This window comes from Lotus japonicus, chromosome 1, assembly GCF_012489685.1.
Source record: "Lotus japonicus ecotype B-129 chromosome 1, LjGifu_v1.2".
Taxonomy (NCBI): Eukaryota; Viridiplantae; Streptophyta; class Magnoliopsida; order Fabales; family Fabaceae; genus Lotus; species Lotus japonicus.
Genome location: NC_080041.1, coordinates 112,802,526 through 112,813,463, shown reverse-complemented (window position 1 = coordinate 112,813,463; position 10,938 = coordinate 112,802,526). Strand labels below are relative to the sequence as shown.

Sequence of the window (10,938 nt, the reverse complement as noted above, 5' to 3'; positions counted from 1 at the left end):
TCCATTTCTCATCTTTTCTCTGTTGATGATGTGTTGTTATTTGTTAAGGCCAAGGTGTCCCAGGTTCGGCCGGTTCAAAATCTTCTCAATGACTTATGTTTGGCTTCTAGGCTCAAGGTCAACATTGCTAATTCTCGGGCATTTCCTTCGGTGCATGTTTCTCGTGTGAAGAAGGAGCGCATCCTTGGTGTTACATTGATCCCTTTCACTACTAGCTTGGACAAATATCTGAGATTCCCTATTTTTCAGAGGTAGACAGAAGCGTGAGCATTTTGATTTTATTTTGGATCATATCTCCAGGATGTTAGCATCTTGAAAGGGGAGGCTGTTGAACAGGGCAAGAAAGGTGACGCTTGTGAAATTTGTTATGAATGCGGTGCCTATCTACCCCATGCAGATTTTTAGCTCCCTCGGGCAGTGTGTGACCGTGTGGACTCTTTGGCGAAGACTTTTATTTGGTCTTGGGGTGAGCGGCGAGGTATGCACATGGTGGCCTGGAAGACAATTACCTTGCCTAAAAACAAGGGTGGTCTGTAAGTTCGTCAAGCCCGTCTCTTTAATGTCTCCATGCTAGGAAAATTGGTTTGGGATTTTGTGGAATGCGGTGTTGAAGGCGAGAGTTTTGCTTCACGAAGGCTTTTCTTGGAGAATAAGTAAGGGCAGCTTATCTTTCTGGTATTCTTGGTGGCATGTTAATGAGCCTTTATGCATGAAGGTGCCCTATGTTCTTACAGATTTTTCCTAATTTTCTTAACTAACGTAAGTATTGGAGTATCATTTACAAGTACCTCCACTGATACTCAATATGTGTCGTCGATCATAGTGAGCAATAATGAGTAATGGTTAAGTAATTGAATTGTTAAACATGTATCTATTAGGGTTGGCCACGAGCCCCTTGGGTGCGGGTTTGGTCATTCCCACACCCGAACCCAAACTTAACACCCAAACCTAAACTCAAATCTAATGTGGGTGCAAAAGTTAAACCCAAACCCCCGAGGTTTCGGGTTACCCAAACCCAAACTCAAAACCCGATGTGAGTACCGAAGCCGCCAAAAATTCAACCCGGAAACAACATGTACATAAGAGAGCAACATGACCATAAGCTGATTAAACCTCATCATCTTTCCAATACAAAGGAAAAAATAAATTTCATGAACATAAGTTGATAAACAGCATAATTCATTTATTTATAAACATCTCAATTCTAAATGTCTAATTAAACTTCATTCTTCAAGAAACCCTACTTAGTAACTTTAATAATATATAAGGGTCGGTAACTACATGCATAAGGCTTCGAGTTTGAGTTTGGGTGCGGGTTTAATTAATCTCACACCCGAACCCAAACAGGTTTTAAAATTCGGGTGAAACCCAACCCCGAATTCAAAAAAATCGAATTTCACCTGAATTTTCGAGTTGGGTTTGGGTCGGACCCCACAGATTTAGGTTTTCCTATCCTCTCTAATATATATAGTGGTGAAATGGGTAGAAGTAGGAATATTCAACCTTCTAATCACTTTAGCCATTTGCTTTACTTTGTCAGTTTATCTTTAGACCCGTTCGTATTTATTTCTAATTATTTTTAAATATCTAAATTTGGGTGAATACTCTAGATGCCCTCTTTTAAAATGATAGTAATCCCAATTTGTCAACAGCAGAACAAAAACGTGGCTATTTGTGCTGGCATAGTGGTTTATGTCACTAGATAATACAATGACGCCAAAACTGATTTGAAATGTCATGCTCAGAAGTCACAAGCGTTTTGAAGGAAATAAATAAATAAATATTATTTGGCATGCTAGTGATAAGAATCATGTCATTCTTATCTTAGAAAAATAAAAATTTAAGACTCTAGAAAATGAGAAAATTCTATTATTTTGCATATAGTTTTGATCGGGAAAGTTTATTATACAACTGTAGAAAAAAGTGAATTAAAAAGATAAGGCATCCTAAAGCTGATTGGTTTCCTTCCTGTTTATGGCCCAGCAATGTTAAAAGAGTAGTACGACATGATTCTCACCTCTCTTACTTTGAGCATTATTGAATCTTTTGCTGAAATAATAAGAAATATTGTCATCTTTTATTCTGTCCTATATAAAATGGAACCATCATCGATATTTCTTTTCGTTTGTCTCTTTTTTCAAACAAGAAAATTCGTCCTGCCAAATTTGTGATGATTGTGAGAGACATGTTTCTTATCAGCTTGGTATTATTCCATCGATTTACACATGCATTACTACTATTCATTTGACTTATAACCCCTGGCTTTTTTATTAGGAGCACTGGGCACTGCTATTCATTGAGGTGCTAGTTTCTCTCTTAATATGGAGGTGAAAAACATACACCAGTTAGAAGAAGGAACTTATGACAGGGAAGCTGAAGTGAAAGCCTTTGATGCCACAAAACTTGGTGTGAAAGGTCTCGTAGAGTCTGGGGTCACAAAGATCCCACGGATTTTCAATTCAGGCAAGTTGGACATCACTGAAAATGCACCCACTGATTCCATGTTGAATGTTCCCATCATAGACCTCAAGGACATTCACAACAATCCAGCTCTGCGTGCAGCGGTAATTGATCAAATTCGAAGTGCTTGCGAGGAGTGGGGGTTTTTCCTGGTGACTAACCATGGAATTCCAACAACTCTCTTGGTTGATATGATTGATGGAATCCGTAGGTTTCATGAACAAGTTCCTGAGGTAAGGAAACAATATTACACTAGAGATTTAACAAGTAAAACTCTGTACTTTTCAAATGCTAGCCTGTACAGAGACAAATATTCCAACTGGAGAGATACTGTTGGATGTTTAATGGCTCCTAAGCCACCCAAACCTGAAGAACTGCCTCATGTATTTAGGTAATAATTTCTTTGGGGTATTTGATTTTCTGTCACATGTCTAGCTGCTTTCCCATCATTGTTTTTCGAAATAGCATAATATTATTAATGAAGAGAAACCTTGAGACCAACCTTCTCAAGTAGGCATAGATAGAAACCAAAGGAAAATAAAAGCACACAAGCAAGGGGGCAAGCAAAGCCCCCTTGTAACAATGATGGGAAAGGATGAGAAAAGAGAGAAGTAATAAATGTGAGAGAAAAATTTGGCGTTTGTTAGATGTTTGCTACGAATCGTTTTCCTTATCCAAGCACCTAAAGATTAAGATGTCCAACTTGGTTAAATTTTGTATATGGTATATGGTTTTTCTTAGCATTAGTTACTTCACTTGTACATTATGAGAAATTGTTAAATATTTTGATGAAATATTTATTTTCTTGCAGAGATATTATAATTGAATATTTCAATCAAGTAAAGGCATTGGGTTACAAAATGCTTGAGTTATTGTCAGAGGCTCTTGGCCTTAACCCGTCCTTTCTCAAAGATTTGGAATGTGGTGAAGGACTATTTATGCAGGGTCATTACAGTCCACCATGCCCTGAACCTGAGTTAACTTTGGCCGCTTCCAAGCACACTGATCCTGACTTCTTCACAATTGTTCTACAAGATCAACAGGGTGGTCTTCAAGTACTTCATGCTGATCAGTGGATTAATGTTCCTGCTGTCCATGGAACTCTTGTTGTGAACACGGGAGATCTACTACAGGTAAATGGTTTATTACATCAATTTTCACGAATTATGATTTTGTTTGCATTTTTTAGATTATTTGTATTGAGATTTTAGAAACATTCAGAAAACATCTGTGTCTTGCCGGTTTCTGAGACCACATCTTTCATTATTTACCATGTTTCATTGTTTAGGCTTGATGTATATAGATCTCAAGATCTGTAGATCTGTATTGGGTCTGTGTTGTGTTATTATTGCCATCTTTCTAATCACTTGTTATTGTTACAGCTTATAACAAATGACAAATTTCTCAGTGTTTATCACCGGGTCTTAGTGAGTCATGGAGGGCCAAGAGTTTCAATAGCTAGCTTCTTTGTAAACCCAGTTCAAGAAGAAGGTGCACCAAAGGTTTATGGTCCTATTAAGGAATTGTTATCAGAAATAAACCCACCAGTCTATAGGGAAACCACTATATCAGAATTCTTGGCACATCATTTCGTGAAGGGACTTGATGGGAACTCTGCCTTGAAGCCTTTCAAGTTGGGAAAGCAGGAACCAATTTCCACTCCATAAAAGAATTTGCTCAAATTGATGCCCTCTTGATTCTCATTATTGGGATGGATGTAATACTTTATCTAAATAACAAGGCAGTTTGTGGCTATCCAGGATAAATGACCACTTTTGTAAAATAGTACTTGGGTTCTCAGGACTGAATTAATAAATGGACTATTTTCATGTGTTGAAAGACTTACATATGTTTATAGTCATTACAAAATAAGATTGAATCCAAATTGGTTCGTGTAAAAATTTGCACCGTTTTAGTCCCTCACACAAATCTTTCCAAAATAAGATTTGGAAGAAGATGAATCTAAGAGTGAATCTAATGGACTTTCCGCTTGATCTCTTCAAAATTTCTTTCATTAGTTTTAATACTCCTCCCCTTTTCCTCTTCTTATCTTCCTCCTCCCTCCAAGCCATCACACCTAAACCTTATAAACACCCCACCTTGTCCTAGCCACCAGACAGCCGCCACACTCACCTAAGTGACCTAACCCTCTCATTGCAATCTTTTAAGTTAGAAGTCTCACATTGACTAAAGATATATATGACTAAATAAGTTTTTATAAAAAATAGAGCAACCATTTGTTTGCTCATATCTTTAGCCAATGTAGGACTTCGAACATTTTCCTTCCTCCAACCAACCATCTATGCGTTCTTTTTTTGAAACTAACGATCTATGTTGATATTTGACTAATTTTAAACCATCAGTACATAAAAATTAAACTCTAATTAAAAACATAAAACTTCTTTTAAAAAATTATTAATTTAATTTACTACGAAATATCCATTTTCCTCTTGGTAATGGTTGATGTGGATATTTGCGTTCCTTACTCTTTTTCTCTGCTCTCCCAAACCGATCCAAACAAAATCCAATGGCTTCACTCTCCACCATCACCACCACTCGCGGCACTCATTTCCCTCCAACCACCACCACCACCCGTCGAACCTCTTCATTTCGGGCACAAACCTTAACCCGACCCGAATCCGAGCCACAACCTCCTTCTCCTTCCTCCGTTGCCGGCGCAGAGAAACTACGGACCACACCAATGGCGGTGACCGTTGATGAACGGACCCGAAGGATAGCGAAGGAAGTGGAGAAGCTGAAGAAGAAGGAAGCGAAGGAGAGGAAGGAGATGAAGAACAGCAAGATAGCGTCGCAGAAAGCAGTTTCAGTGATACTGCGGAGAGAGGCCACCAAGGCTATCATTGACAAGAGAAGGAAGAAGGGTCCAATCAATTCCAAGAAGCTTCTGCCTAGAACAGTGCTTGAAGCGCTTCATGAGAGGGTCACTGCTTTGCGTTGGGAATCTGCACTCAAGGTTTGTTTGTTTCTTTTTTGTTTTTGGTATGAATGTGATGGTGGATGTGGAGTTTCATTGAGTTGGTTTTTATGTTTTGTAGAGAAATGGGTTTGTAGTTTTGTTTTCTTTGCAATGTTAGTTTGGTTGGTTTAGATTGATAGTGTTTGATTGTCTGGCCATGTAGGAGTTTCTTTGTTTGATTGAATGTGGAGTTCAATTGAGTTGGTTTTGGGGTCTTGTAGAGAAATGAATCAGTGGATTATTCATTGGTTTTGTACTGATGTCTTTCTGTGCTTTGTTTGGTTGGATTGTGAGTGGGGAGAAAGTTGAGTTCTTATTTTCATGGGCTAGTGTTGGACTGTGAGGCGACTTAGGCAAGATAAGACAAGCTGGATATGTCATTTATTTGAAATTTCACTCAATAAGATTATCTTTAGAGTAAATGAGATTAAAAAGATGAGGCTTACCGCAGTCTTGCTGTTTGTGAAATAGGAAAGAACAGAAACATGTGTGGTTCTTAGATTTTACTTGATGATTTTAATAGAATTTTTCAATAGCTTTCGGGGGAACAGTTATTTTAGAAGGATTTGCAGTTACGAAGCAAGTAAAAAAAAACTGGTACGTGAGAGACTTTGGGAACAGCCTTGGAATTAGATGAATATGTTATTTGATTGTTTGGAGCTCAGGAAAGAGAATGCTAACAGGATATCAACAAAATAGTCTTTGCTTGAATTGTTAGTCCAGGGATCATTTTTGTTACCATATGACCCCATGCTAGTAACTTCTGTGATTGACATGCTTTCCAGTTTAGTTCAAACATATATGTTTTCCATTGTAACTGTCGTAATATGAATGATTTTGGTGTTTGCTATGTAGCTTGAGATTGTTCTGAGCCAACTTTTGCTTGAAAACATGGGAAAAGGAAAGTTAAAACAAATTAGATGAGTACTTTTTCCATGTTAATCTTTGGGAATTGAATTTTGGTTAACTTTTGGGTAAATAGTTTGTTAGATGGATGTGAAAGTAAAACTTATGTAGGAGTATAAGTGTAATTGATCCAGGTATATACACTATTATTATAGGTAAAAGTACATAGAAACTCTCTAATTACAGAAATGAAAAAGAGTACTAGTATTGAAGCAGAGAAAGATTAATAAGGAGAAACTCTGAGAAACAGAGTGATACGCTTCCCCAAGCCTAATCCACACGTAATTTCTTTAATAGATTTGATGCCTCCGTCTTGTCCATCCCCTTCATCATACTCCCACCACTCCCCATGTTTTCCACACCCGTCTCCAAGTCCTGCTGTCACATGCGAATTCTGTTTAACTCTAGTAGCGTATGAGTTTCTTATAAGCAAGTTTGGAGCTTAAAATTAAGTTTGGAGCTTCTATAAGAAACCAGACCTTATTATTAAAATAACATTCTCTCTCTCTCTCTTAACCCACAATGAGCATCAAGTTGCAACCCAAATCGAATTACAAATAAAAAGTATATATGTCGGGTCCATTGTGGGATCCAACAATAAAATAAATGAGAAACTACCATTGGAGTAAAAACTAGAAGAGTTGCTTATGCGTAGCTTAAATCTTATGTGGCATTTTGGGTCCAGAAAAACATTGCTAAGCAACCCTTATAAACAAACTCCCATTGTGGATGCTCTAAGAACTAAGTTCTTTTATCTGGGCTTTGAAAAATTATGTAGTCAAGGTAAGTTGTGAGTCTGTGACATCAAGTTTCTATCACTGAAGAACCAAATTCATGGTTCATACTCCTAGCAAATTCATGTTCTTCTACTTGTTTTCCCTCATACACACTATCCTGTATTTGATTGGCTAACATTAGAGTATGTTAATCTCTCACTCGCCCTTTCCACCTACTTTTCTATATTTTGCTTCTATTCCAATATCCATTTGAGGAAATGCCAATATTTGTTTTGATACAATTCAAGAAATATGAAATGTTGAAGGTAGAAGAAATTAAAGATACAAGGAAGCATATTTGCATTTAGGATATAGAAGATAAAATGATAGTTGTGAGCTTGGAATTGAAAATTGTAGCAACAGATGTAAGAATTAAATTGATTTACAAAATGTTATTTACTGTTGTTTAAGGATTTCATGTACTGAGAAACAAAATAATTTAGGAACTCATTTGCTTGTTTTGCTATTTAAGCACAGTAAAACGAATTTAGAACAATGGTCCAAATGTTACTGCCCCCACCGTCTCTCACACGGATGCTATTGTGAAACTGTCTTCTTTTTATGAAGACTTGACAATCATATGAAATCATGCTGTTATGGTTTCAGGTCTTTGAACTACTGCGTGAACAGCTCTGGTACAGACCTAACTCTGGTGTGTACATCAAGTTAATAGTCATGCTTGGAAAATGTAAGCAACCTGAGAAAGCTCTTGAACTCTTTCAAGCTATGGTTGATGAAGGTTGTGTTGTGGATTGTGAATCATACACTGCATTGTTATCTGCCTACAGCAGAAGTGGTCTCTTGGAGAGAGCTTTCTCTCTTCTTGAGGAAATGAAGAGTACACCTGGTTGTCAGCCAGATGTCCAGACTTACTCAATCCTCATAAAATCTTGTTTGGAGGTTTTCGCATTTGATAAAGTTCAGGGTCTTTTATCTGACATGGCCATTCATGGAATCAAACCCAACACAGTTACCTATAATACCCTTATTGATGCTTATGGGAAGGCAAAAAGGTAAACTAGTTACCTTTCCTCTTTATCTTCTCAAAGTACTACATGCTCAGTCAGTTAACGAACTTTGGAAAAAGAATTATATCAAGTATCTACTTTCCATCATACTGTAGACATAATCAAACAATTTGAAGAGCTGAGTGATTCTGTCTTTATTAAAGTGCATTTTTTTGCTATAGTTGGGCATCGAAAAATCATTATCTATAGACTGGGACATATTACATCCCTTCCAACTAAAATTGAGACAAGGAACTGCTCTTTTATTTTAAAAAATATTGATTGTGTCATTAACTAACTACCCTAGAAGCTTTAGTTGTTGGGTGAAGACTCATAGATTGTTTAATATTATATTTTTAACACGTCCCTTCACGCAAGAGCAAATTAGGCTTGGAGTCTTGACGATGCTCAAACCCACTTACCTTGTGAAACTCAACTTTTTTTATTTATAAGAAAGATGGGGGAAACAAGGATCGAACTTTAGACCACTTTTTCATAGAGGCCCTGATACCATGTCATGAACCAATTACCTCAAAAGCTTAAGCTTTTGGTTTGGGTGAAGACGCATGAACGGTTTATATTATATTTCTAACAATTTATTTGCGTGTATTTAATTTATTTAGCAACCAGCTGCAGCATGATCAAATATCATATTTGTTTTCATGTTTCTGTAAGGTTTTCCGAAATGGAATCTACTCTTGTGGAAATGCTAGCTGACCGAGATTGCCAACCGGATGTATGGACCATGAATTCAACACTCAGGGCCTTTGGCAACCTTGGGCAAATAGACACCATGGAGAGGTGTTATGACAAGTTTCAGACTGCTGGAATTCAACCTAATGTTCAGACTTTCAATATTCTCTTGGATTCCTATGGCAAGGGTCATGATTACAAGAAAATGAGCGCTGTGATGGAATACATGCAAAAGTACCATTATTCTTGGACAATTGTGACCTATAATATTGTGATTGATGCTTTTGGGAAGGCTGGGGATCTCCAACAGATGGAGTATTTGTTTAGACTAATGCGGTCAGAGAGAATAAAACCCAGTTGTGTTACACTGTGCTCTCTTGTGAGGGCTTATGCACGTGCAGGTAAACCTGAAAAAATTGGTGGTGTCCTGCGTTTTGTTGAGAACTCAGATGTATTACTGGACACCGTATTCTTTAATTGCTTAGTGGATGCTTATGGGAGGTTAGGGTGTCTTGCTGAGATGAAGGGAGTGCTTGAAATAATGGAACAAAGATGTTGTAAACCCGATGTTGTAACTTACAGAACCATGATTAAAGCTTATTCATTTAAGGGAATGCATACTCATGTTAAGGAGCTCAAAGAGCTCCTTACAACAGTAAAGAGGCCTCCTTTTAAAAGAAACAAGCCTGACTTTTGATCATAAAATATACTGATATTTTTGCTCCACTGTGTTTGGCTGTCTATGATCTGTTTATTTGTGCATCTGTGGAATGTGGTCTCCTCAAATGTGGCACTCAAACATGTGCTTGATTATGCTTATGAAAATAGCTTATGAACTATAAACTTATTAATTTATGAATAAGTGCTTATAACTAGCATAAACTCATTTGGGCTTATTTTAATAAACTTTACAAATACACTATTGAATAAGCGTTTATATGATAATTGTTTATACATATGAGTACTTAAATAAGCTATTCAATAATTATCCAAACACACCATATACCTACTTTTTCCTTTGTTCCTATATTTTACAAGTTTTTCACCTGTCTTAATATGAAACACTTAAAATGTAGAGTAAAATACACTCACCCCCTCAAGATTTGCAAGAATGACACTCCACCCCATTCTTTTTAAAAATCTACACTCCACCCCATTTTTTATAAAGACAAAATTTAGTGACGAAAACAAATTCGTCACTACTAAAAACTAATTACTAATTAGTAAAAATTTAAATAAATTTAATGCATATACACTCTCATACATTAATTTATGAAAATAATTTTACTGAATTAAATTTAAAAAAACCATCAACTCTGTCTGTTAAGTCCACGTCAAAATCTATCTTCAAATCATATTTCTCACCACAAACGGCCACCACCAAGCCTTTACTCCCTTTAACACGGCTCCACTGTCCCACAATGTGAAACCCCATGGCACCACCATGCCTCAAAGTTTTATTGCGACCTGAACCCCAGAACGTGAATCGCACATCCCTAAAGCCACTTGTTCAACTACTTCTTGTGAATTTCACCCCTTTAAGTTGTGAGCGAACGCTCTGTTGGTCTAAGATATTGTTTGATTTTGTTAAAAACGATGCTCCACCGCCTCGTTGGGCTCTAATAACCTCAGATCCACTTCATATTTTCATAATTTTGTTTCTCTATTTTCTTCACCCATTTGTGTTGCTTTTTTGGCCTACAACCCAATTTTGAAAATTGGAGGTATAAAGAGATTATTTTGATTAAAATTGAATTATTACCAAATATGAAAACACAAGCATGTTTCACTATGCTCGAGATATGGTTTGTAAATCGGGCAGGTGTGCTATTGCATAATTTGCATTGTGAATTTACGGAGGAAAAACGCGATTGAGAGAATGAGGAGGATTGTGATGTTTTCATTTTTAAATTTATTGGATTATATTGATTTTTTTTTTGAAATTATTGATTAACAATTTAAATAATAACTAATTATTAATGAAGAATATTTTTCGTCACTAAATTTTTCTCTATATAAAATGGGGTGGGATGTAGATTTTAGATAAGAATGGGGTGTAGTGTAATTCTAACAAACCTCAAGGGGGGTGAGTGTACTTTACTCTAAAATGTATTTTAGA

At 36.7% G+C, this 10,938-nt stretch overlaps 2 protein-coding genes across 3 annotated transcripts; both read left to right on the top strand.

Annotated features, from left to right (window-relative positions):
* The first annotated feature begins 1,963 nt into the window (after window positions 1-1,963).
* LOC130729354 (1-aminocyclopropane-1-carboxylate oxidase homolog 1-like) lies at window positions 1,964-4,305 on the top strand. 2 transcript variants are annotated; one of them, XM_057581087.1, is made up of 4 exons: window positions 1,964-1,999; window positions 2,275-2,851; window positions 3,272-3,593; window positions 3,843-4,305. In XM_057581087.1, exons 2-4 carry the CDS (start codon window positions 2,322-2,324, stop codon window positions 4,125-4,127), a joined length of 1,137 nt encoding a protein of 378 aa, XP_057437070.1. In that variant the 5' UTR covers window positions 1,964-1,999; window positions 2,275-2,321; the 3' UTR covers window positions 4,128-4,305. The 2 variants fall into 2 exon arrangements, with proteins under 2 accessions (XP_057437070.1, XP_057437069.1); XM_057581086.1 differs by lacking the exon at window positions 1,964-1,999 and having other exon boundaries at window positions 2,140-2,851.
* Window positions 4,306-4,897: 592 nt separating this feature from the next.
* LOC130729353 (pentatricopeptide repeat-containing protein At5g48730, chloroplastic) lies at window positions 4,898-9,545 on the top strand. Its single transcript, XM_057581085.1, has 3 exons — window positions 4,898-5,434; window positions 7,726-8,132; window positions 8,802-9,545. Exons 1-3 carry the CDS (start codon window positions 4,988-4,990, stop codon window positions 9,514-9,516), a joined length of 1,569 nt encoding a protein of 522 aa, XP_057437068.1. The 5' UTR covers window positions 4,898-4,987; the 3' UTR covers window positions 9,517-9,545.
* Window positions 9,546-10,938: the final 1,393 nt, after the last annotated feature.

What these genes read in the sequence shown, in the direction of transcription:
- LOC130729354 (XM_057581087.1), top strand. Translation starts at nt 2,322, where the DNA reads ATGGAGGTGAAAAACATACACCAGTTAGAAGAAGGAACTTATGACAGG. An exon ending in GAACTGCCTCATGTATTTAG is followed by an intron (nt 2,852 to 3,271) that starts GTAATAATTTCT and finishes ATTTTCTTGCAG; the next exon opens with AGATATTATAATTGAATATT. An exon ending in ACACGGGAGATCTACTACAG is followed by an intron (nt 3,594 to 3,842) that starts GTAAATGGTTTA and finishes TTATTGTTACAG; the next exon opens with CTTATAACAAATGACAAATT.
- LOC130729353 (XM_057581085.1), top strand. Translation starts at nt 4,988, where the DNA reads ATGGCTTCACTCTCCACCATCACCACCACTCGCGGCACTCATTTCCCT. An exon ending in GTTGGGAATCTGCACTCAAG is followed by an intron (nt 5,435 to 7,725) that starts GTTTGTTTGTTT and finishes TTATGGTTTCAG; the next exon opens with GTCTTTGAACTACTGCGTGA. An exon ending in GCTTATGGGAAGGCAAAAAG is followed by an intron (nt 8,133 to 8,801) that starts GTAAACTAGTTA and finishes TGTTTCTGTAAG; the next exon opens with GTTTTCCGAAATGGAATCTA.